Source organism: Mustelus asterias, chromosome 22, assembly GCF_964213995.1.
Source record: "Mustelus asterias chromosome 22, sMusAst1.hap1.1, whole genome shotgun sequence".
NCBI classification, from domain to species: domain Eukaryota; kingdom Metazoa; phylum Chordata; class Chondrichthyes; order Carcharhiniformes; family Triakidae; genus Mustelus; species Mustelus asterias.
The window spans coordinates 1275544-1302364 of record NC_135822.1 but is presented as its reverse complement, the minus strand read 5'-3'; the positions used below and the strand labels follow the sequence as shown (position 1 = coordinate 1302364).

At 44.1% G+C, this 26821-nt stretch overlaps 1 protein-coding gene across 1 annotated transcript; it reads right to left on the bottom strand.

The window, feature by feature from the left end:
- Positions 1–673: 673 nt before the first annotated feature.
- ppih (peptidylprolyl isomerase H (cyclophilin H)) lies at positions 674–26821 on the bottom strand. Its single transcript, XM_078238587.1, has 9 exons — positions 26661–26821; positions 16160–16224; positions 16048–16071; positions 14438–14482; positions 8068–8110; positions 5361–5453; positions 4742–4829; positions 2308–2348; positions 674–1333 (listed from the first exon to the last, which is right to left on the bottom strand). The coding sequence occupies exons 1-9, from the start codon at positions 26724–26726 to the stop codon at positions 1265–1267; spliced, it is 534 nt and encodes a 177-aa protein (XP_078094713.1). The 5' UTR covers positions 26727–26821; the 3' UTR covers positions 674–1264.

Below are 26821 nucleotides of genomic sequence, written 5' to 3'. Positions count from 1 at the left end.
GCAACTCCATATCGCCACCCTGAACATGGAAAAACTTTGTTTTCTTTTCTTGTCATTTTCTCCTCTTTGCCAAAAGGATGTGGTAACTTGAGACCACAAGTAAGGGTAATCAAAAGCGTTGTTTAAATAATGGCCTTCTTTATATAAATAACAAGATTTAACAATAACTGCAACTCAGCACAACAGTAGTAACGATCAAAACAGGAGCACTAGTAAAACAGATCTTGCTTACGCAACACTCTCCTGCAGACTGAAAAACCCTCCAAAACCCACACATGCTCAGAACCCTCAACAGATGGCAGTAAAACAATTACATATGAGAAAGGCTTATATGAACACTTTGTACTCAAAATGGCACTCTAACACTACATTAACTCAAACTACATCTGGCCTGATTAGAAATGTATTTATTTTGTACTTTTATATTTGAAGACTTCCCATTCTCGATTCATCCGCTCATTTGTTAACTTACCTGTCCAGTTATTTTGGGCCAATTCCCTCCTAATTGCTGTCAGTACTCAATAAAGAATTATAATATATTAGCTGTGAATATCAGAGATACATGAAATTTAGAATTGTTTCCCAATTCATACAGTATTTGGGTTCCAATCCTTTGCAAAAGGAATTCCATAAAATGGTTAATACTTGGAATTATCACCACTCACACGCTAAATAACGTAGTCAAAAGTTTTATTTCAAATTTATTAATTGACACTGTCCATTTGGCTCATTAGAAAATGCTGTGGTCTGAAAAACAAATATAAACTGAATATAAGCTGCAGTAGTAACACTCAGCTTTGCTTTAACTGGAATTTAACAATGCAGATTCCTTTTGGAAAAAATGAAAATCAATAACTTGAAGTTTGGTTATTAAGAAAGACCATTAAACCAAGATTATAGTTACAAATAAAAGGCTCATTTTCTGGACAGTCTTTTTTTGATTCAGATTCAGAAACATGCTCATAAGCCAGCTGTTCACCGGGGCTATATTTTTGTCCCAAGGTGAGGTTTAAAAATAAATATCTGTATCAAAATGATTTCTTTTCAGAGCAGAAATGATTTTAGATTAGCTCATTCATAGCACGGAAATTTCCTATTGGCCTAGGTGAGGATCTTAGGTGAAAAACTTTGAAGTCAAAATCCCAGATCTCCAAAACAACCAACGACCATTTAGCTTCCATGGACACCATGACAAATAACATGCGGGGCATAGTGCAGATCTCTTTACACTTCTCAGAACCAGACTTTCCTTTATCAGTCTACTCTACATTTCTCCACACTGTGCAATCACCACCGGAAGTTTAGGCTTGTTGCTGGGTCCAGCAGGGACATTCTGCAGGCAGAAGATATATTAATGACGAGATAACAAATGTGAAAACCTTCATATAGAACATGCTGCTTTATTTTCACAACCAAAAACTTAATATACTATTCAATCTTCCATGTGGCAGTATATGGGTGTCAAAACCAGGGTCAGTGTTCAAATGAAACAGTTACAGAGTAGGTAGACCATTAAACTAGAATCAGATTGCAGGGTGTGGTGGCCAGGAAATAGATTCAGCATGATGAGGAATGGGCATGGGGAATAACCTGGTTATACTGTTCAGTTGCAGGGAGGGAGGGGGGAGAATATGGGGGCATTGTAATGCTGTTATGGACAGGCTGGTCTGAGGCAGCGCATTCTTTTGCGAGTGTTGACTTCCTGACTCTTCAAAGCCTTTCCATCATTTTTTTTATTCATTCGTGGGGTTTGGGTGTCGCTGGCTGAGCCAGCATTTATTGCCCATCCCTAGTTGCCCGTGGAGGGCAGCTGAGAGTCAATCACATTGCTGTGGCTCTGGGGTCACATGTAGGCCAGATCAGGAAAGGATGGCAGATTTCCTTCCCGAAGGGGCATTAATGCACCAGGTGGGCTTTTCCGACAATCAACAATGATTTCATGGTCATCAGTCGATTCTTAATTCCAGATTTTTAAAAATTGAATTCAAATTCCACCATCTGTCGTGGAGGGATTCAAACCCGGGTCCCCAGAACATTTACTGAGTTTCTGGATTAATAGTCTACGATAATACCACTAGGTCAACACCTCCCCTGTCTCTTGCCAGTGGGACCAGAAGATCCTGCTGGCTGGAGGGACCATAAAAGTCTGCTTCATGTAATTTTTCTGGTGAACTACATGTGTATATTAGATGCAAACAAAAATATTTGGCAGCAGACAGCACCTCACTGTTTGAATAGCAAATATTTAACTCAGCTACAGTATTTGCTTTTCAGTTATAAATATTACCAAAATAGATCATTGCTTACCTCAATTTTCCTCATTACGAGTAAGCCATCAATAATTTTACCTGGATAAAATAAAATTTTAACAAGACATTATTGGTTCCTTCTAAAAATTAAATCAATAAATAAAATGGGACCTTACAAGGGCATGTTTTAATGAAATGTATCAGTAACAGACCAAGAGGCTGCACTTAATTTTTTCCACACTATGAATTCTTGCCCTGATCTCTGTTGACAGAGTGCAAATTAGAAATGCCAGTGCAATAACCATTCTCTGAATACAAGCTGCTATCACAGGGAAGATAGGAAAATATGCACAAGCTACTCCACCCAAAACATTTAAGCGCTCCCTAGTGGCCAGCTGCAGAAAAGCATTGGCTTCGGCCTGGGAACAATCATATCGAATGTTAAAATCATAGAATCCTTACAGTGCGAAAGGAGGCCATTTGGCCCATCGAGACTACACCAACAACAATCCCACTCAGGCCCTATCTCTGTAACCCCACGTATTTACCCTGCTAGTCCCTCTGAAACTGAGGCAATTTACCATGGCCAATCAACCTAACCTGCATATTTTTGGACTGTGGGAGGAAATCGGAGGAAGCCTACGCTGACACGGGGAGAATGTGCAAACTCCGCACAGACAGTGACCCAAGGCTGGAATTGAACCTGGGACCCTGGCGCTGTGAGGCAGCAGCACTAGCCACTGCGCCACAGTATTGCCCCTGTGCACAAAAGGAGAAATGCTAAAGATTTTCTTCTTTCACACTGATACCCTAACACTCTTCTGTGGAAAATAATTCTAGAAATATTCTCATTTCCTCAAATGAGAAATATCAAATCCAAAAAAGAACAAAAACAGCCATCTGCCCTCTCAACATTATTAAGTCTGCAGTTTTGAAAAGCTTTTTATATTAACTCATGAGCTTGGCCAGCATTTGTTGCCCAACCCTATCTGCCTTCAGAAGGTGGTGGTGAGCTGCCTTCTTGAACCACTGCAGTCCCTGAGGTGTAGGTACACACACAGTGCTGTTAGGGAGGGAATTCCAGGATTTGGACTCAGTGACAGTGAAGGAACAGTGATATATTTCCAAGTCAGGATGGTAAGTGACTGGAGGGGAACTTCCAGGCAGTATTCCCATGTATCTGCTGCCCTCGTCCTTCTAGATGGTAGTGGTCATGGGTTTGGAAGGTGCTGACAAAGGAGCCTTGGTGAGTTCCTGCAGTGCATCTTGTAGATGGTACACACTGCTGCCACTGTGTGTCAGTGGTGGAGTGAGTAAATGTTTGTGGATGGGAAGCTAATCAAGTGGGATGCTTTGTTCTAAGTGTTGTTGGAGTTGCACTCATTCATGTAAGTGGAGAGTATTCTATCACACTCCTGACGTGTACCTTGTAGATGGTGAACAGACTTTGGAGAGTCAGATTGTGAGTTAATCACCACAGAATTCACAGCCTCTGACCTGTTTTTGTAGCCACAGTATTTACATGGCTCGTCCAGTTCAGTTTCACGTCGGGGGATTCAGCAATGTTAATGTCATTGAATCTCAAGGGGCGATGTTTAATTTTCTCTTGTTGCAGATGGTCGTTGCCTGGCACCTGTGTGGCATGAATGCCATTTGTAAGCACAAGCCCAGGTCTTGCTCCATTTGGGCACAGACTGTTTCAGTATCTAAGGAATTCCAAAATTATTTGCATGCAATCTGTCAGAAGCTACAGTCACCTATACTCTTAAAAATAAAGCTCTTGAAAAATAAATTCTGGTGGCATTAGGACTGTTACCTTTGATCTTAACTTCCCCAGTTAAGGGAGGAGGAAATTGGTCAGGATTTCTCATTCTGAACCCTAGCATAACTATCTGAGTTTGGCTGATGACAGAATCAGGATTGCGAGGATGCTACATTTCATCTTCTAACACTCACTTGCAAGGAAGCAAAGAGCCACTTTGGTGAGGAAATTGGCATTATTGAAACAGGTCTGTCACCTATCAGTTACACTGTGACTATCTAGTACTCCCATAATTACCACAGATTTATTAACTTTAACGACCAAGGAGCAGACAGAGATGGAGTTTTTATTTGTAAAATTTGGATGAGAAACCTGAAAATTTGTCTTTTCTATATTTTCAAAGAATCCTACAGTGCAGGAGGCCATTTGGCCCATAGAGTCTGCACTGACCACAGTCCCATCCAGGCCCCATCCCCGCAATGCCACATATTTACCCTGCTAATCTCCCTGAAACCCATGCAGACATGAGGAGAACAGGCAAACTCCACACAGACAGTGACCCAAGCCAGGAATCGGACCCGGATCCCTGGCGCTGTGAGGCAGCAGTGCTAATCACTGTGCTGCCTTTATGAAAGGTTTACTTTTCTATTGACTCTAAACTATAGACACAAATCCAATGAACAACAACCGCATCTACCGAAGTCTTTTGGATATACTTCTGTTTCCTTACCAAAAACAACATGTTTCCCATCGAGCCAATCACATTTAGAGCATGTAATAAAGAACTGGCAACCATTTGTATTTGGGCCACTGTTTGCCTGTTGGAAGTTCAGAAAATAAATTGGTTAGCACAGTGCTTAAAAGAAAAGTTTCAATACAGATTTGGAGTTTCCATCCACCAGGTTCAAGTTCCACTCCAGGGTGTGAACACAAACGCTTCAGTGCAGTACTGAAGGAGCTCTGCACTGCTGGAGGTACAGTCTTTAAGCATTAATCTAAATACCACCCCCCATCACCCTGCTTGGGTGGATGTAAAGATCCCATGGCACCATTTTGCAGAAGAACATGGGGTTACCCATATTTATATCTGAATTAACAGATTATCTGGCTATTATCACATTGCTGTTAGTGGAAGCTTGCTGAGTGCAAACTAGCAGTTGTGGTGCCTACAGTATAACACTGACTACTCTTCAAAAACATTTCATGAACAGTAAACACTTTGAGATGTCTGGTGGTTGTGAAGAGTGCTATATAATTGCAAATATGTCTTTCTTCCCTTAACAAATACTAATTTTTCACTGAACTGAATGTCATAGAAATGCTACATAAATAGCTTTGGATTCCCTTACCATGGATAAAAGACCTGGGGCATTGTGTCTCAATTTGAAGTTTTCATCTGCAAATGGTCCTCTATAAATGCTACAAACACCAGTTCCATCTCCCTGTGAACAAGATGTTAGTTGCATTATTATAGAAAGGAAAATACCAGCAAACACAAAAAAAGGGAACATGTATTTTTGTTAAAAAAAATAATCACATGGTACAGTTTCTACTAGCGTATAAATTTAAGCATGTGGGTAATACAAAGAAAACTCGAGGATTTAGAAGATTACACTTGAAATGCTTCAGATTTGCATTCACACAAAACACAGTGAACTGTCATATACCTATATAATGCTCACTTCCATAAGATATTTGAAGAATACTTAACAATAAAAGAGGTAAGGGATTGGGTGCATCTATGACCGATATTAAATCCCGTTTCTTCTGGTTTGTTCAAATTGAAGAACAGCTGCTCCCTCATAATGGTTACGAATACCCAAAACTCAAAGGTTCACTCAAACTGGGCAACAAGTTTCATGCTGACGCATTTAAAGGTGTGTAAACTATTACTAACCTTGTAATTACGCTGTAGCATTTTTGAAACAAAGGCAATTCAATCTGTGGTGTCCAAAGATGTGCAGGTTAGGTCGATTGACCATGCTAAATTGACCTTAGCGTCAGGGGGATTAGCAGGGTAAATATGTGGGGTTATGGGAATAGGGCCTGGGTGGGATTGTGGTTGGTGCAGACTCGATTGGCCGAATAGCCTTCCTCTGCACTGTAGGGATTCTATGATATAATGCTCACCCCTATGATTTCCATGTGGTGCTGGTAGGAGACTGTGCCTTACTGGCTTTCTCCTCCCATTCCACTACCATCAGCCTGAGGTCTTAACATTTCCAGCCTGCTCACTTGGTGATTTATACAATAATGTGGGAACACATTCTTATTTGAATTTTGTGGGGGTGGGGTGGGAGGAGGAAACGCTCTTCATCAAAAGAAACCAAGCAATGACATAGCTAGGAATTATAGTAACAGGCTTCCGATATTGTTTTGCACCAAATCCTCTCCAGTGTTATTGTCGGGAACCATGCATCCACCAGAATCAGGCAGGAATATCTTAAATTCAGGCATATTAATGATTTGGATGAGAATATAGGGGGCATGGTTAGTGAGTTTGCAGATGACACCAAGATTGGTAACATTGTGGACAGTGAAGAAAGTTATCTCCAATTGCAATGGAATCTTGATCAATTGGGCCAGTGGGCTGACGAATGGCAGATGGAGTTTAATTAAGACAAATGAGAGGTGATGCATTTTGGTAGATTAAACCAGGGCAGGACTTACTCAGTTAATGGTAGAGCATTGGGGAGAGTTACAGAACAAAGAGATCTAGGGGTACATGTTCATAGCTCCTTGAAAGTGGAGTCACATGTGGACAGAGTGGTGAAGAAGGCATTCGGCATACTTGGTTTCATCGGTCAGAACATTAAATACGGGAGTTGGGACATCTTGTTGAAGTTGTACAAGACATTGGTAAGGCCACACTTGGAATACTGTGTGCAGTTCTGGTCACCCTATTATAGAAAGGATATTATTAAACTAGAAAGAGTGCAGAAAAGATTTACTAGGGCGCTACCGGGATTTGGTGGTTTGAGTTATAAGGAGAGGCTGAATAGACTCGGACTTTTTTCTCTGGAGCGTAGGAAGCTGAGGGGTGATCTTATAGAGGTCTATAAAATAATGAGAGGCACAGATCAGCTAGATAGTCAATATCTTTTCCCAAGGGTTGGGGAGTCCAAAACTAGAGGGCATAGGTTTAAGGTGAGAGGGGAGAGATACAAAAATGTCCAGAGGGGCAATTTTTTCACACAGAGGGTGGTGAGTGTCTGAAACAAGCTGCCAGAGGTAGTAGTAGAGGCAGGTACAATTTTGTCTTTTAAAAAACATTTAGATAGTTACATGGGTGCGATGGGTATAGACGGATATGGGCCAAATGTGGGCAATTGGGATTAGCTTGGAGGTTTAAAAAAAAGGGCGGCATGGACAAATTGGGCCGAAGGGCCTGTTTCCATGCTGTAAACCTCTATGACTCTAAATGGGAGTTGGGATCGAATACAATTTTGACAGCGTACTGGCTGGAGGATCTGTCGTGGACAAAGTAAAACCTAGCAGTGGAGGAGAAGGAGGCCCAGTCCTCAAAATAGACCAAGCTCCTTCTGTACTTCTTGGGATGGGGGATGGGGAGTGGGGGTCCAATTATGTCTGCCCAGCTCTCCACATCACTGGGAGTTTTGAAATCTTGCTGCTTTGCTGCAATGTGTATTTCAGTCCCCGCAGCTAAATTCTAGAACTCTGATGGAGGGCGAGAGTTCTATCCCATCACCCACCCACAACAACGCTCAACTCAGCTCCAACTGCCACAGAACATAGCCTGCATTTGAATTGCACTTTTCACCCTGCACATTCCACCCATTACCCGATTAAGGAGGATCTGAATCCACGTCACACACTGCCATGTGAGGGCAGTGATTCCTGTGGGGCACAAAGGTTGGATGCAGCTTTGGGTGACAGCTCAATGCAGAGGATTTCCAACTGTTATTCAACTTATGCTTGGGGGTTTCATCACATGTCTTCCCATCTCTGCCACCCCCACCTAGCCAAACAGCTTTCCCCCTATCTCCTGAATTGTCAGTGTTACAAGCTGACTGACACTGACATTACTTTACTTACATTCACAAAGTCTCCCCCTTGTATCATAAAGTCCTTGATTACCCTGAAAAATAGAAAGCTCTGTTGCAGTAAACCAATGGAACCAAGGCACTACAGTCACAGAAATAGACACTCCTGTAATTAACTTTAACTATTGCTATAATGTATTTGAATATACATCAAACACAATAATATTAAAACAAAAAAAAAACTGTACAGAAAGCAGAGTTAGCAATTTGTTTACAAAGCTTTATCAGAACTGGAAAAACTTACAGATGAACAGCATTTAAAACTTAACAGAACAAAAAGAGGAAAATACAGGAAATAAAACATAAATACAAGAAAGGACGTGGATGTCTTCCTGAAATTCCTCTGCCTCTTCACCCTCCTTATCTCTTTTGAGACCTTCCTTAAAATCCAGTTCTTTGGATTGGGATCGTTTTAATTTTGGATTATGTGTCTGACGGCGGCACGGTAGCACAGTGGTTAGCACTGCTGCTTCACAGCTCCAGGGCCCTGGGTTCGATTCCCGGCTTGGGTCACTGTCTGTGTGGAGTTTGCACATTCTCCTTGTGTCTGCGTGGGTTTCCGCCGGGTGCTCCGGTTTCCTCCCACAGTCCAAAGATGTGCGGATTAGGTTAATTGGCCATGCTAAATTCCCCTTAGTGTCCTGGGATGCGTAGGTTAGAGGGGCTAGTTGGTAAATATGCAGGGATATGGGCATAGGGCCTGGGTGGGATCATGGTCGGTGCAGACTCAATGGGCCGAGTGGCCTCTTTCTGCACTGTAGGGTTTCTATGATTTCTATGAAGATGGGCCGAAGGGCCTTTCCTGTGCTGTATGACAATGACTAAGAGCCTTGGGCTGTTCTTTTCAACATTACTAGGAGCTATAGAAACCCAAGCTGTTGTAACAGAAGAATGGCCAGCTTAAACGTGGAGGCAGTCGCATGGCTATTGCAATATTGTAAGAAGTCTAACAACACCGGGTTAAAGTCCAACAGGTTTATTTGGTAGCAAAAGCCACGAGCTTTCAAAAGCTACGTGGCTTTTGCTACCAAATAAACCTGTTGGACTTCTTACTGTGTTTACCCCAGTCCAACGCCGGCATCTCCACATCACTATTGCAATATTAACATGGGATGTTAGAAAAAAATATTATGAGGAGCCACTAAAATATATTTATGACAGAGAGAGTGTAAAATAGCTTTTTCACGGATTCTGTGCAGATTCAATGGGCCGAATGCCCTCCTTCTGCATTGTAAAGATTCTACGATCTTTTGAACCTTTGTTGCACTCCCTCTATGGCAAGTTTATCTTTTCTTAGGTAAGGAGATCAAAACTGCACAAGTGCGATCTTGCTAAGGATCTATTTAATTGCAAGAAGACATTTTTATTCCTATACTCAAATCTTTTTATCTTTTTAATTGCTTGCTGTACCTGCATGTTAGCTTTCAGTGACTCATGAACAAGGACATCCAGGTCCCTTTAAAATTCAATACTTCCATGCCTCTCGATATTTAAAAATATTCTGTTATTCTGTTTTTCCTACCAAAGTGGATAACCTCATATTTCTCCACATTGTATTCCATCTGGCAAATTTTTGCCCACTTGCTTATCTTCTCCAAATCTCCTTGAAGCATTTTTGTATTCGAAGTATGCAAACTTGGAAATATTACATTTAATTCCCACATCCAAATCATTGATTTTTAAAAAATTCACTCACAGGACTGAGTTTAGCTGGCTACGCCGGCATTTATCGCTCGTCTGTAATTATCCGTGAGAACGTAAGTTGCCTTCTTGAACTGCTGCAGTCTCTGTGGTGTAGGTACACCCACTGTGCAGTTAGGGAAGGAGTTCCAGGATTTTGATCCCACAGCAATGAAGGAACGGCCGATATATTTCCCAGTCAGGATGAGGAGTAGCCCGGAGGGGAACTTCCAGGTGGGTGGTGGTTGTGAATCGATTGTGAATAGCTGGGGCCCAAATACTGATCCTTGTAGTACTGGCTAATCACAGCTTGCTAATCTGAAAATGATTCATTCATTCCTAGTCTCTGTTTTCTGTTCGTTAACTAGTTCTCAATCCATGCTAGAATATTCGTCCCAATCCCATGTACTCTGATTTTGTGGTGAAGCTGTGGAATTCTCTAACACTAAAAGCTGTGGAGCTCTGAATATACTCAAGAAGGAAAAAGATAGGTTTCCAGACTCTAAAAGTTTCAGTGGGTATGGGAAGAGAGCTGGAGTGAGGCATTGAGATAGAGGATCAGTCAAGATCATGTTGAATGGTGAAGCAGGCTCGAAGGGCTGAATGGCCTACTCCTGCTCCGATGTTTACTAATCTCTTGCACGACACCTTCTCTAAAGCTTTCTGAAAATCTAAATATACCACATCTACCACTTTCACAGAAACATAGAAAACTACAGCACAAAACAGGCCCTCCGGCCCCACAAGTTGTGCCGAACATATCCCTACCTTTTAGGCCTATCTATAACCCTCCATCCTATTAAGTCCCATGTACTCATCCAGGAGTCTCTTAAAAGACCCTATTGAGTTTGCCTCCACCACCACTGACGGCAGCCGATTCCACTCGCCCACCACCCTCTGTGTGAGAAACTTCCCCCTAACATTTCCCCTGTACCTACCCCCCAGCACCTTAAACCTGTGTCCTCTCGTAGCAGCCATTTCCACCCTGGGAAAAAGCCTCTGACAGTCCACCCGATCTATGCCTCTCAACATCTTATATACCTCTATTCGGTCTCCTCTCATCCTACGTCTCTCCAAGGAGAAAAGACCGAGCTCCCTCAGCCTATCCTCATAAGGCATGCCACTCAATCCAGGCAACATCCTTGTAAATCGCCTCTGCATCCTTTCAACCTTTTCCACATCCTTCCTGTAATGAGGCGACCAGAACTGAGCATAGTACTCCAAGTGGGGTCTTAGGAGGGTCTTATATAGCTGCATCATTATCCCCGGACTCCTAAACTCAATCCCTCGATTGATTAAGGCCAGCACACCATACGCCTTCTTGACCACCTCCTCCACCTGCGGGGCCAATTTTAGAGTCCTATGGACCCGGACCCCAAGGTCCTTCTGATCGTCCACAATACTAAGAGTCTTTCCCTTTATATTGTACTCCTTCATCCCATTTGACCTGCCAAAATGGACCACTACGCATTTATCTGGGTTGAAGTCCATCTGCCACTTGTCCGCCCAGTCTTGCATCCTATCTATGTCCCTCTGTAACTTCTGACATCCCTCCAGACTATCCACAACCCCACCAACCTTCGTGTCGTCGGCAAACTTACCAACCCATCCCTCCACTTCCTCATCCAGGTCATTTATGAAAATGACAGCAAGGGTCCCAGAACAGATCCCTGGGGCACACCACTGGTGACCGACCTCCAATTAGAGAAAGACCCATCTATACACACTCTCTGCCTCCTTTGGCCAAGCCAGTTCTGGATCCACAGGGCAGCAGCCCTTTGGATCCCATGCCCTCTCACTTTTTCTAGAAGCCTTGCACGGGGGACCTTATCGAACGCCTTGCTAAAATCCATATAAACCACATCTACCGCTTTCCCTTCGTCAATATGTTTAGTCACATTTTCGAAGAACTCTACCAGGCTCGTAAGGCACAATCTGCCTTTGACAAAGCCATGCTGAGTATTCTTGAGCATACTAAACCTCTCTAAATGCTCATAAATCTTGTCCCTCAGGATCTTCTCCATCAGTTTACCAACCACTGAGGTTAGACTCACCGGTCGGTAATTTCCTGGGCTATCCCTATTCCCCTTCTTGAAAATAGGAACCACATCCGCAATCCTCCAATCCTCCGCCACCTCTCCCGTCTCCATCGACGATGCAAAGATCATCGCCAGAGGCTCTGCAATCTCTCCCTCGCCTCCCACACTAACCTGGGGTACACCCCATCCGGACCGGGCGACTTATCTATCTTGATGCCATTCAAAGATTCCAGCACAACCTCTTTCTTAAAGTCCACATACTCAATCTTTTCAGTCCACCGCAAGCCCGCAGTACATCCACCCAGGCCCTTCTCCTCTGTAAAAACCGAGGCAAAATACTCATTAAGCACCTCTGCCATTTCTACTGGTTCCGTACTGATTTTCCCGCCTTCACCTTTTATAGGCCCTATTCCTTCACGTCTCATCCTTTTACTCTTCACATATTTATAGAATGCCTTAGGGTTTTCCTGAATTCTACTTGCCAAGGCCTTCTCGTGATCCCTTCTGGCTCTCCTAATTTCCTTCTTTAGTCCCTTCCTACAAGCCGTATACTCATCTAGATCCCTATCTCCTATTTCCCCTCATCTATTCTGCCAGTTACATCCTCAAAAAACTCCAATGGGTTTTTACGCATGATTTCCTTATTGTAAATCCATACTGACTCTGCCAATTCTACCATTATTTTCTAAGTGTCCTGTTAACATATCCTTTGGAATGTTCATGTTGTTTCCATCATTGGGAATCAACTGAATTGATCAGAACTTCCACCCTAACAGTTCGTCTCATTGTAAAAACCCTTGAACGAGGTACACATTGTTGAATGATGTAGAATTTATTAACAATACATCAGATTCATAATTACTGCTAAATATCCTGACCAGCCTCGAGAAGCTGATATTATGTTGTGGAATGTCAAATTTCTCCATAATGATAAAACCATCACACATTTTTTTAAAAGTTTGGTTTCCTTTATTTTAGCTTCAATCTTAAACCCATCTTTATCATTTACTTCACTATTTGAAAATTTAAATTAAGAGTGAAAGCAATCAATGTTTTTAATTTCCTGTTTTACACTTGGTGAGAATGTTCCACTGCGATTGGCTGCTTATCCTGCTTGCTGACACATGGTTGCTACACATCATGAGATCCCCTATTTAGATTACAGCTAGAATGGGGAAACCACGGCACAGAGATCGCTCGATCCTTACTGGGCAGCTATCTTCAAGGCCAGAAGTAAGTGCTCTTGCTTCACTACTGATTGCAAAATCTGAGCCATGAACTTGAATATTGCCCCCATGGATGCCAAGTGACCATCTGCAGAATTTTCTGGTTTTGATACATGACAAAACAGTTCCTTAGGTCTAAATTTTACAACAAAGTTCCCCTGAATTAAGCTTTGTTAAACTGATTGAGAACATACTTTCAGTTAAAAACTCCAGGAAAGTACATAAATAGTCTTTTGTTTTAGTACAATAAAACAGAAAACATCGGGCACTGACATGTTTGATGTTAACTTTAAGAAACAGAAATTACACCAAAGTACAGATTTACTGATGTCAACCAATCATTTAGAGCAACGTCTACCTTAATGTTAAATTGTAGCTATTGAATTTTAATTAATAATTAATTTGAGCCAGCCAGATAAAGTCTATCACTCAGTGATGGCTGGGGGCAAACCAGTTGAACACAGCATTGAATTATTATAAAGCAGAAACATAATAATGATTCAGATTACGAAATATAATTAGCTGCACTTGGGTCCGGATGGGATATTTAGCTTCCCCTTGAATGCATCCAAACTATTCACCTCAATCACTTCCTGCGGTGCAGAGTTCCTTCCCACTACTCTCTGGATAAAGTTGCTCTCTAATTCCCTATTTCTTGGATAGCCTCTATGTTTGCTCTTCCCCACAAGGGGGAACTCTCTCTCTCTCACTCTCTATCAAATGCTTCATAATTTGAGGACTGCGACCAGCTCATCTCTCAGTTTTCTCTTTTTAAGAGGAAAGAAACCAGATCCACCCTTTCATCTTCCCCATTAACGAAAGGATTGAGAGCAAGAGGTTCACAGATTTAAGGTAATTGGCAAAAAAGGAATGATGGCGTGAGGAAAAGCTTCATTAAGTGGTTAGGATCTGGAATAGGCTGTTCGAAAGTGGCGGAGGAAGGTTAAATCAAGGCATTCAAGAGGGGATTAGATTGTTAACGGAAAAGGAAGAATGTTACGTGGAGAAACCAGGGAAGTGGAAACCAGGGAAGTTGCTTCCACAGAACGAGCACAGATATCATTCGCTAAAGGCCTAATTCTTTGATGTAACAATTCTGTTCACAGTTCTGGTATCATCCTTGTAGATCTTTGTTGCACCCTATTAGCTCTGGATCTTTTCTATAAAATAAAACCAGAAATGGACACTATAACCCAAATGTGATCTAATTAAGGCTCAGTACAAGATAGTGAGGAGCCCAATTCCAGTGTCAAAGTTTCTTTGTTGAATCTGAGCCTTGTTATATTTACCCTGTGTTTAGGTAAATTAAGTCACAGCCAGGTTCAAAAGGAACCCTAGGTCTTATGGAGTGCTGATTGATGTTTAGTGCTATAACCATGTCAATACCCAAAAAGAATCTTAAAATGTTAGGGCATACCTGTGGAATGTACTTCCTTTATAACCTATAGGAACACCATCCTTCCTGTTGAAACAAAAAAGTCAACTTCAATCTGTGGAGTTAATAGATTAATCCAAAGTAAAGTGATACAAACCACTAGCCCTGAAGAAGTTTGTAGGTCTTTTCTAGTTTAAAACAACTGCAATCCAAAATCATGAGCAGCTGACCCAAGGTCAAGAATCAAATGATTGCCTTTATGCAGGCGAAATGCAGTCAGCAAAATGATTTCAAGGATAGCTGCAAGTTGCTGGTGTATGATCTATTTTGTAACCATTATAACAATGGGAAATCAGAGGACAATGAAGCAAAGTAGACACCAGAAGACACACACACACTCATACATAGAGAACAAGCATTTCACAAGTACTATGGGGAGGGGGCAGGCAGATTAAAATTAGAAAGGTGGCTCCCACTGCTAACAAAACAGAGTAGACTTGATGGGGCAAATGGCATGCTTCTGTTCTTAGCTAAGTGCGCCAATTTAAATTAAACCCCACACCACTCTGGAAAGTTGGGTGATCTCAGACCCCAGCACTTTCTTGCTGTTCAGTAACTATTCCCTGAAATGTAGATGTGACCAATGGGTAATTAGGGGCATGGGCTTCATTGCAATGGTCTTCACAGTAGAAAACAGCATCAGTAACAACGTTCACTCATGAAGAATGGGTGCTGGAATAGCCAGGAAAGAGAGAGGGAGAAGCTGTATTAGCACCAGCATGTTCCACCTTCATTCGACTCAGCCCTTTATGCTCAATCCCTTTAGATTTAAGCTGCTGCTCATCATTGATCGAAGAAAACAGTAACCACATAAATGGTTGGTTGAAAAGAAAATATGAGTAATTCATCTGGGGAGGTGGTGGCATAGCGGTATTATCACTGGGGCGGCATGGTAGCACAGTGGTTAGCACTGCTGCTTCACAGCACCAGGGACCCGGGTTCAATTCCCGGCTTGGGTCACTGTCTGTGTGGAGTTTGCACGTTCTCCCCGTGTCTGCGTGGGTTTCCTCCGGGTGCTCCGGTTTCCTCCCACATTCTGAAAGAAGTGCTGGTTAGGTGCATTGACGTGAACAGGCACCGGACTGTGGTGATTCCGGGAATTTCACAGTAACTTCATTGCCTTACTTGTGACTGATAAATAAACTTTAAAAAACAAATAATCCAGAGACCCAGGGTAATGCTCTGGGAACCTGGGCCTGAATCCCCACCATGGCAGATGGTGAAATTTAAAAAAGTACAATTTTTAAAAATCTGGAATTGAAAGTCTAAAGCTGACCGTCATCAGTGTAAAAACCGATCTGGTTTACTAATATCCTTTAGGGAAGGAAATTTGCCATCCTTACCTGACTCCAGATTCGCAGCAATGTAGTTGACTCTTGAACGTCCTCTGAAATGGCCCAGCAAGCCACTCAGTTTAAGGGCAATTAGGGATGGCCCAGCCAGCGACACCCACATCCAATTAATTAAAACAGGAAAATAAAATCTGATGCGTACTGGTAACACTGGGGGCCTCCTTTGGCATCGAGTTTTCAGAATACTGGTAATAACATCGAACCACGTGATTCTTAAATGGAATGAAAGCTAATACTAACCTGAATTCTCCAGTACAGAACTGCCTAAAATAAGAAAACAAATACAGTCAGTGATAATAACAAGAAAGAATATTATTAAAGTAAATATTGTCAATTAACAGTGGCACTTTACCTGATGTTCTCTGCTACCCTGGGCACTACATCAGCAAACAACTCAATCTTCATCCGGCCCACTTCCTGTGAGAGATAAACGGGTTCGTCCGTATAATTTGTTTATGTTTATAGAATCATAGAATCCTACAGTGCAGAAAGAGGCCATTGGCCCATCGAGTCTGCACCAACCACAATCCCACCCAGGCCCTATCCACATATCCCTACATATTTACCCACTAACCCCTCTAACCTATGCATCCCGGGACACTAAGGGGCAATTTAGAATGGCCAATCAACCTAGCCCACACATCTTCGGAAAGTTATCACATAACTTTCATCAATTTTCAAAAGTTTGAGCAGGTTAACAAATCAAAATGAGGAATTTTGAAAGGTTATAAGTTGTGGTATGCTATGTGGCATACTACATCACTAAACTAAATAGAAACATAGAAAACTACAGCACAAACACGCCCTTCGGCCCCACAAGTTGTGCCGAACATATCCCTACCTTCTCGGCCTACCTATAACCCTCCATCCTATTAAGTCCCATGTACTCATCCAGGAGTCTCTTAAAAGTCCCTATTGAGTTTGCCTCCACCACCACTGACGGCAGCCGATTCCACTCGCCCACCACCCTCTGTATGAAAAGCTTCCCCCTAACATTTCCCCTGTAACAACCCCCCAGCACCTTAAACCTGTGTCCTCTCGTAGCAGCCATTTCCACCCTGGGAAAAAGCCTCTGAGAGTCCACTCGATCTATGCCTCTCAACATCTTATATACCTCTATTAGGTCTCCTCTCATCCTACGTCTCTCCAAGGAGAAAAGACCGAGCTCCCTCAGCCTATCCTCATAAGGCATGCCACTCAATCCAGGCAACATCCTTGTAAATCTCCTCTGCACCCTTTCAATCTTTTCCACATCCTTCCTGTAATGAGGCGACCAGAACTGAGCATAGTACTCCAAGTGGGGTCAGACGAGGGTCTTATATAGCTGCATCATTATCCCCGGACTCCTAAGCTCAATCCCTCGATTGATAAAGGCCAGCACACCATACGCCTTCTTGACCACCTCCTCCACCTGCGGGGCCGATTTTAGAGTCCTATGGATCCGGACCCCAAGGTCCTTCAGATCCTCCACAGTACTAAGAGTCTTTCCCTTTATATTGTACTCCTTCATCCCATTTGACCTGCCAAAATGGACCACGACGCATTTATCTGGGTTGAAGTCCATCTGCCACTTGTCCGCCCAGTCTTGCATCCTATCTATGTCCCTCTGTAACTTCTGACATCCCTCCAGACTATCCACAACCCCACCAACCTTCATGGCGTCGGCAAACTTACCAACCCATCCCTCCACTTCCTCATCCAGGTCATTTATGAAAATGACAAACAGCAAGGGTCCCAGAACAGATCCCTGGGGCACACCACTGGTGACCGACCTCCATTTAGAAAAAGACCCATCTATACCCACTCTCTGCCTCCTTTGGGCAAGCCAGTTCTGGATCCACAGGGCAGCAGCCCTTTGGATCCCATGCCCTCTCACTTTTTCTAGAAGCCTTGCATGGGGACCTTATCGAACGCCTTGCTAAAATCCATATAAACCACATCTACCGCTTTCCCTTCGTCAATGTGTTTAGTCACATTTTCGAAGAACTCTACCAGGCTCGTAAGGCACGATCTGCCTTTGACAAAGCCATGCTGAGTATTCTTGAGCATACTAAACCTCTCTAAATGCTCATAAATCTTGTCCCTCAGGATCTTCTCCATCAGCTTACCAACTACTGAGGTTAGACTCACCGATCGGTAATTTCCTGGGCTATCCCTATTCCCCTTCTTGAAAATAGGAACCACATCCGCAATCCTCCAATCCTCCGCCACCTCTCCCGTCTCCATCAACGACGCAAAGATCATCACCAGAGGCTCTGCAATCTCTTCCCTCGCCTCCCACAGTAACCTGGGGTACATCCCATCCGGACCCGGCGACTTATCTATTTTGATGCCATTCAAAGATTCCAGCACAACCTCTTTGTTAAAGTCCACATACTCAATCTTTTCAGTCCACCGCAAGTCCGCAGTACATCCACCCAGGTCCTTTTCCTCAGTGAAAACCGAGGCAAAATACTCATTGAGCACCTCTGCCATTTCTACTGGTTCTATCCAGACCTTCCCGCCTTCACCTTTTATAGGCCCTATTCCTTCACGTCTCATCCTTTTACTTTTCACATATTTATAGAACGCCTTAGGGTTCTCCTTAATCCTACCTGTCAAGGCCTTCTCTTGAACCCTTCTGGGTCTCCTAATTTCCTTCTTTAGTCCCTTCCTACAAGCCGTATACTCATCTAGATCCCTATCTTCGTCAAGCTCTCTGAACCTTTTGTACGCTTTCCTTTTCTTCGCGATTAGGTCCCGCACAGCTTTCGTGCACCATGATTCCTTTAACCTACCTCCCTGTCTGCTCGGAACGTTGTCCTGTAGAACTCTAGACAGGCATTCCTTGAAAAACTGCCACCTCTCTTCAGTACATTTCCCCGAGAATACCTCCTTCCAATTTACTCCTCTAATTTGCTGCCTTATGTCTTCATATTTCCCCTTACGCCATATAAACGCTTTCCTAGCTAGCCTGATCCTCTCTTTTTCCAATGCAAGCATAAAGGAAATAGAGGTATGATCGCTATCCCCAAGATGCTCTCCCACTGAGAGATCTGACACCTGTCCAGGTTCATTGGTCAGTATCAGATCAAGTACAGCCTCTCCTCTTGTAGGCTTGTCCACATGCTGTGTCAGGAAATCCTCCTGAACACACCTAATGAACTCCTTCCCATCCAATCCCCTTACCCTAGGGAAATATGTGCAGGATATTGTCTCAAGATTGTTGATATAAACCAGGTTTGACTCACTGAAGATCCTACAGCATAAAGTCACTGCATCTTTACCACTCTTGGATTCAAAAGGTCGTGTGGAAACCTTCCCATCAGACATATTGTTCCTAATCACATCTCATACCGACTGCTGCCACAGCTCCATGTACTGTACACGGAAGTCTAAATTTCATGTAAATTTAACAACTGAACCACAGTGCACTGCCAGCTTTCTCTTCTCTCCTCCCCTCCCCTCCGCCCCACTCCAAACGCTGCAGTTTGGTGTCATTCACTGGATTTTTCACTGGCTGTTTAAGTAGATTCTGAACACCTAGACGAAGCAATTGTGTTGGAACAATTTGCTCTATCATCAGCAGCTGGTGTAGTGTATGATCTCGCTGCATCTTTCATCAACAGGCAAGACATAAGGTTATATCAGCCCTGGCACAGACAAGGGGCCAAATGGCCTCCTTGTTGCTGTAACAAAGTAAAGTTTATTTATTAGTAACAAGTAAGGCTTACATTAACACTGCAATGAAGTTACTGTGAAATTCCCCTAGTCGCCACAGTCCAGCGCCTGTTCGGGTCAATGCACCTAACCAGCACGTCTTTCAGACCGTGGGAGGAAACCGGAGCACCCGGAGGAAACCCACGCAGACACGGAGAAAACGTGCAAACTCCACACAGTGACTCAAGCCGGGAATTGAACCCGGGTCCCTGGCGCTGTGAAGCAGCAGCGCTAACCACTGTGCCAATCCACCTAAACTGCACACCTTTGGACTGTGGGAGAAAACTGGAGCACCCGGAGGAAACCCATGCAGACACAGGAAGAATGTGCAAACCACTGTGCTACCATGCCACCCAATCAATTCTCTGAACCTGCACAACGTGTGGTATGGAACTACCTCCAAGCTCCTGTGAGGTTGGTAATATACTCCTTTTAAAAAGGATATTTTTAAAATTCAGATTGAAGTAAAGTACAGGGGAACACTGCCTTTTCTCCAAACCCTCAAATATCTTCACCTAGCTCTCGCTCCCCTTGACCCAAGTTTCTATGTTTCTATTACCCCTGTGGTTTGTACAACCCAGGTCTTCCTTCACAGTCAAATCCCTGAAATCCTCGAATAATAACTGTTTCCAGAGCCCAAGGAATGTTCCTTAGAAATCCCTGAAATCCCTTGACAATGACAGCTTGTCATTGCTCTGCACATCTCTGCTGTGTACGGAAAAGGGAATGGGGGGGGGAATACCATGCATCATCCGCATGAAATTGCATCTCCCACCTAAGGAATGTCAGGGAGGCAAATCCCTGGATCTTTCGTCACTGTCACTAACACGTTCAGTTGACTAGCAAGTTTTAGACTCTTTGAATAATCATGGCTTTCTCTTCCTTGGGGTAATTACCTATAACCTGCTAGTGCTGATATAATTAGCAATTGAAGTGAATTTACCCTCCACGGCATGTCGATGTAGCTAGATTGGGTCGGGTAAGAAAGAAAACCTGAGCGGGAAACAGGGAGAAAAAACAAACTGAGGGCTCAGATGCAAATTTATTTTTAAAGCCAGTGATTTTAAATTATTGAAAAATAAAAGTTTATTTATTAGTCACAAGTAAGACTTACATTAACATTGTAATGAAGTTACTGTGAAATTCCCCTAGTCGCCACAGTCCGGCGCCTACTCGGGTCAATGCACCCTAACCAACACATCTTTCAGAATTACATTATTGCTATCAGGCATCTTCTATAAATATGATAGATTCTCACTATCTTGCCATATAGACTTATTCCCCAACTGCCCAAAGACAAGGAGATCCTGAAGGAGGTGCAAGGGGTAAAGACAAACTCCATCCCAGGAATTAGGAGCAACCATGAAAGAAATGTTTTTAAAATGGTGCCTGGTTCGGCTCCACACCGGAGACTTTCATCCATTTTCTATCCTCCTCTCCTTTCCAGCAGAGTGCCTGTCAAGCAGCTGAGGTGAAGTGTTCCTACTGCTAAGTAACCCAGTCACATAACTGCTCCCAGAGTCTGGGAATATTATTTGATCAGAGTTTTTCTTATAAAACAATTTACATAAAACTGAAATAATCCCCTAGCCAGATCAAAAAAATACAGAAATCACCACACAGGTTTCTGTATCACTCCACACACCACAGATTGAAAACTGTGACTTGAAATTGATTCATAACAGATGAATTTATATTACCCCTGCCTTCTAAAGAGAAAAACAGTTACCTTAGAATCATAGAACCCCTACAGTACAGATGGAGGACATTCGGTCCATCGAGCCTGCACCGACAACAATCCCATCCAGGCCCTATCCTCGTAACCCCACTAATTTACCCTGATAACAGAAACAGGGCCATTGAGGAATTGGGAAACAAGGATGAGGATTTTACAATCAGCACGTTAACAAACGTTTGGTAAAATTCCATCCAGACCGTCAGGTGCTGACTGAAAACCAGCGTCTGTCTCTCCAGAAACACAGCCAAGTTTTCAGACCAGGTTTTCTGGCTCTTGACACAAGTAACACCTCAGAGCATGTTTTGCGCTGTCTCTCTGTTGAGGCAGGGCCTCATGGAGCCAACACGGCTGGTTCCACAGCGATCGAGTCGTGGGTTTGGAAGGTGTTGTCTAAGGAGCCTTGGCGAGTTCCTACAGTGCATTTTGTAGATGGTACACACTGCCACTGTGTGTCGGTGGTGGAGAGAGTGCATGATGCCAATCAAGCGGGCAGCTTTGTCCCAAATGATGTTAACTTCTTGTGTATTGTTGGAGCTGCACTCATCCATGCCACCGAATGTCAAAGAGGCGATGGTTAGATTCTCTCTTGTTGATGATGGTCATTGCCTGGCACTTGTGTGGCGTGAATATTACTTGCCACTTATCAGCCCAAACTTGAACATCGTTCAGGTCTTGCTGCATTTGGACATGGACTGCTTCAGCATCTGAGTAGTGAATGGTGCTGAACATTGTGCAATCATCAGCAAAAATCCTGACTTCTGACCTTATGATGGGAGGAAGATCACTGATGAAGCAGCTGAAGATAGCTGGGCCTGAAGAACTCCTGTAGTGATGCCCTTGAACTGATATGACTGATAGGACAACCATCTTCCTTTGTGCTCGGTATGACTCCAACCATAGAATCATACAGTACACATCGGCACATCGGGTCCTCACCAGCACGCGAGAAACACCTGAACTCCCACCGCATCCCATTTACCAGCACTTAGAGTCATAGAGGTTTACAGCATGGAAACAGGCCCTTCGGCCCAACTTGTCCATGCCACCCTTTTTTTTTAAATCCTGAAGCTAGTCCAAATTGCCCGCATTTGGCCCATATCCCTCCATACCCATTTACCCATGTAACTGTCCAAATGCTTTCCAAAAGACAAAATTGTACCCGCCTCCACTACTACCTCCGGCAGCTTGTTCCAGACACTCACCACACTCTGTGTGAAAGAAATTGCCCCCCTGGACACTTTTGTATCTCTCCCCTCTCACCTTAAACCTGTGCCCTCTAGTCCCAGACTCCCCTACCTCTGGGAAAAGATATTGACTATCTAGCTGATCTATGCTCCTCATCATTCTATAGACCTCAACAAGTTCACCCCTCAGCCCTCTACGCTCCAGAGAAAAAAGTCCCAGTCCATCCAGCCTCCCCCCATAACTCAAACCATCATATAATTGACTATGGCAGAAGGTAGATTCTTTCTACATCAATCAGATTTGTACCATTCTGGACTGCTGGATCATGCACGAAAGCCAGATCAGTTATCCTTTCCATGCTCAGTGGAATTATAGAATAATACTGTTCAACAACACAACAGCAAAATTAACCATACCCAATATGTACAGAATGGGAAACAATCTATGTTGCTTTCACTTTGCAAGCTTATTTCTCTGGAGAGTTACATAATCAGAATTCTAAAAGAATGCTTTCCCATCAAATTTTTTATCGGTATATTGGTGGTTAAGAAGGCGTATGGTGTGCTGGCCTTTATCAATCGAGGGATTGAGTTTAGGAGTCTGGGGATAATGATACAGCTATATAAGACCCTCATCAGACCCCACTTGGAGTACTGTGCTCAGTTCTGGTTGCCTCATTACAGGAAGGATGTGGAAAAGATTGAAAGAGTGCAGAGGAGATTTACAAGGATGTTGCCTGGATTGAGTGGCATGCCTTATGAGGATAGGCTGAGGGAGCTCGGTCTTTTCTCCTTGGAGAGACGTAGGATGAGAGGAGACCTAATAGAGGTGTATAAGATGTTGAGAGGCATAGATCGGGTGGACTCTCAGAGGCTTTTTCCCAGGGTGGAAATGGCTGCTGCGAGAGGACACAGGCTTAAGGTGCTGGGGGGTAGGTACAGGGGAAATGTTAGGGGGAAGTTTTTCACAGAGGGTAGTGGGCGAGTGGAATCGGCTGCCGTCAGTGGTGGTGGAGGCAAACTCAATAGGGTCTTTTAAGAGACTCCTGGATGAGTACGTGGGACTTAACAGGATGGAGGGTTATAGGTAGGCCTAAAAGGTAGGGATATGTTCGGCACAACTTGTGGGGCCAAAGGGCTTGTTTTGTGCTGTAGTTTTCTATGTTTCTATGTCTTCCAGCTGGACAAACACTTGATGAGGCATTCACTTGATCAGTAAGAAGAGTACCTCTTTCCAATGTCTCATGCTAAATTACACTGGTTTGACTGGGGGACATCCATTGATCAGAGGCCAATCAGTGTCAATAGCAAAGCACTGATGTATTACATTGTAATTGACATCATGTGCTAGAGGTTTCCAATTGGCCCATAGCCTTGAATGTTATAACATGCCAAGTGCTCATCCAGGTTGTGAGGCAACCCGCCTCTACCCACCCTCCCAGGCAGTGCATTCCAGACCGTCAACACCAACTGGGTAAAAAGGTTTTTCCTCACATCCCTCCTAAACCTCTTACCCCTATGTCTCCTCGTGTCTCGCCCTTCAACTAAGGGGAACAGCTGCTCCCTATCCACCCTGTCCATGTCCCTCATAATCTTGTACACCTCAATCAGGTTGCCCCCTCAGTCTTCTCTGCTTCAATGAAAACAACCCAAGCCTACCCAACCTCTCTTCGTAATTTAAATGCTCCATCACAGGCAGCATCCTGGTGAATCTCCTCTGCACCCCCTCCAGTGCAATCACATCCTTCCTATAATATGGCGACCGGAACTGCACACAGTGCTCTAGCTGTGGCCTCACCAAAGTTCTATATAACGCCAACATTACTTCCCTGCTTTTGTAATCTATGCCTCAATTGATAAAAGCAAATGTCCCATATGCCTTTTTCACCACCCTACTAACATGCCCTCCCGCTTTCAGAGATCTGTAGATAAAAGCGCCAAGATCCCTTTGTTCCACAGAACTTCTGAGTGTCATGACATTCATTGAATACTTCCTCGTTAAATTACTCCTTCCAAAGTGTATTACCTCACACTTTTCAGGTTAAATTCCATCTGCCATTTATCTGCCCAGTCTGTCTATATCTTCTTTTAGCCCAAGACACTCCGCCTCAATGTTAACCACCTGGCCAATCTTTGTGTCATCCGCAAAGTTACTAATCCTACCTCTCACATTGTCATCAATGTTGTTTATGTAAAATGACAAATAATAGGGGACCCAACACAAATCCCAGTTTTCCCCCGATTCCCACTGACTCCAGTTTGCCAATGTTTCTTGATGCCACACTCGGTCAAATGCGACCTTGTTGACAAGGGCAGTCACTCTCACCTCACCTCTGGAATTTAGCTCTTTTGGCCATGTTTGAAGCAAGAATGTAATGAGATAAGGAGCTGAATGGCTCTGGCAGAACCCAAACTGAGCATCAGTGAGCAGGTTATTGCTGAGCAAGTGCCATTTGATTGCACTGTTGACAACCCCTTCCATCACTTTACTGATGATCGAGAGTAGACTGATTGGGCGGTAATTGGCCGGGTTGTAATTGTCCAGCTTTATGTTCACTGCCTCACAGCGCCAGGGACCTGGGTTCAATTCTGGCCTTGGGTCTGTCTGTGTGTAGTTTGCACATTCTCCCCATCTCTGCGTGGGTTTCCTCTGATTGCCTCCCACTCCAAAGATGTGCAGGTTAGGTGGATTGGTCATGCTAAATTGCCCCTTAAGAGTCCAAGGATGTGTAGGTTAGGGGGATTAGCCGTGGTAAATGCATGGGGTTATGGGGATAGGGCGGAGAGGTGGGCCTGGGTAAGATGCTCTTTTGGAGAGTCGGTGTAGACTCCATGAGCTAATTGGCCTCCTCTGCATCGTAGGGATTCTATGAATCAAATTGACTGAAGACTGACTCTGTGGCAGGAACATAAAAGATAGGAGGCCATTTGGCCCTTCGAGCCTGCTCCGCCATTCATTACGATCATGGATAATCATCCAACTCAATAGCCTAATCCTGCTTTTTCCCCATAACCTTTGGTCCCATTTGCCCCAAGTGCTATATCCAGCCGCCTCTTGAATACATTCAATGTTTTGGCATCAACTACTTCCTGTGGTAATGAGTTCCACAGGCTCACCACTCTTTGGGTGAAAAAATGTCTCCTCACCTTCATTCTAAATGGTCTACCCTGAATCCTCAGACTGTGACCCCTGGTTCTGGACTCCCCCACCATCGGGAACATCCTCCTTGCATCTACCCTGTCTAGTCCTGTTAGAATTTTATAAGTCTCTATGAGACCCTCCCTCATTCGTCTATGTTGGGGTCCTTTGGAGGAGGCTGAGGTGGATCATCCATCCAGCACTTCTGGTTGAGGATTGTTGTGAATGTTTCAGCCTCATGATTTAGACTTATGTGCTGAGCTCCTCCATCATTGAGGATGGGGATATTTGTGGAGCCTCCTCCTCCAATGAATTGTTTAATTGTCCACCACCATTTGGATGTGAACGGCAGAGCTTAGATCCGATCTGTTGGTTGTGGGATTGCTTAGCTCTGTCTATCACTTGCTGTTTTTGCCATTTGCCATGCAAGTAGTCCTGTGGTGTAGCTTCACCAGGTTGACACCTCGTTTTTAGGCATGCTTGGTGCTGCTCCTTGCATTCCCTTCCACACTCTCCATTGATCCCCGTGGTTTGGGGGGTAATGGTAAGATAGGGGATATGCGGGCCAAGAGGCTACAGATTGGGGTTGAGTACAGTTCTGCTGGGAGAGTGGTAAGAGTGCCGAATGCGTTGCCCAAGAGGGAGCTGGAGAGAAACTCAATTGTGGGTTTCAAAAGAGGATTCAATAATGATCTGAGGGTAAAAATCTCTCATGGGCTACAGAGAAAGGCGAATGGGATGAGCTGAGGGAGCTAGCACAGACACGAGGGTCCGAATGGTTTCCTGGACTGCTCCAACCATGCTGGCTGCGCATCATAGATTCGAACCAATCAGAACCGGGGCTGAGGGTAGCAGCCAATCAGAAATCGGGAGGCCAGGGCGGCAGCCAATCAGAGAGCCGGGGCTGCAGGCAGCAGCCAATCAGAAAGCCGGGGCTGCCGGCAGCAACCAATCACAGAGCCGGGGCTGCCGGCAGCAGCCAATCACAGAGCCGGGGCCTGCTCAATTGACTAATCCAGACAGCAGCACCGTTTCTCTCGGTAAATCCGCGCCAAATTTCCAGAAGCTCCGCCGCCGCCCCTCAGCCGCTTACCTGGCCGCCAATGGTGATGTCGAAGAAAACGATGGGGTTGTTGGAGTTGGACGGGAGCCCCGCCATCTCGTGGCCTCGACTGAGGGACAGCGAAACACGCCGATGCCGGTCGCCGAATACCCCGCCCCTTGGGGTGATTGACAACCGGAGCCCCGCCCCCA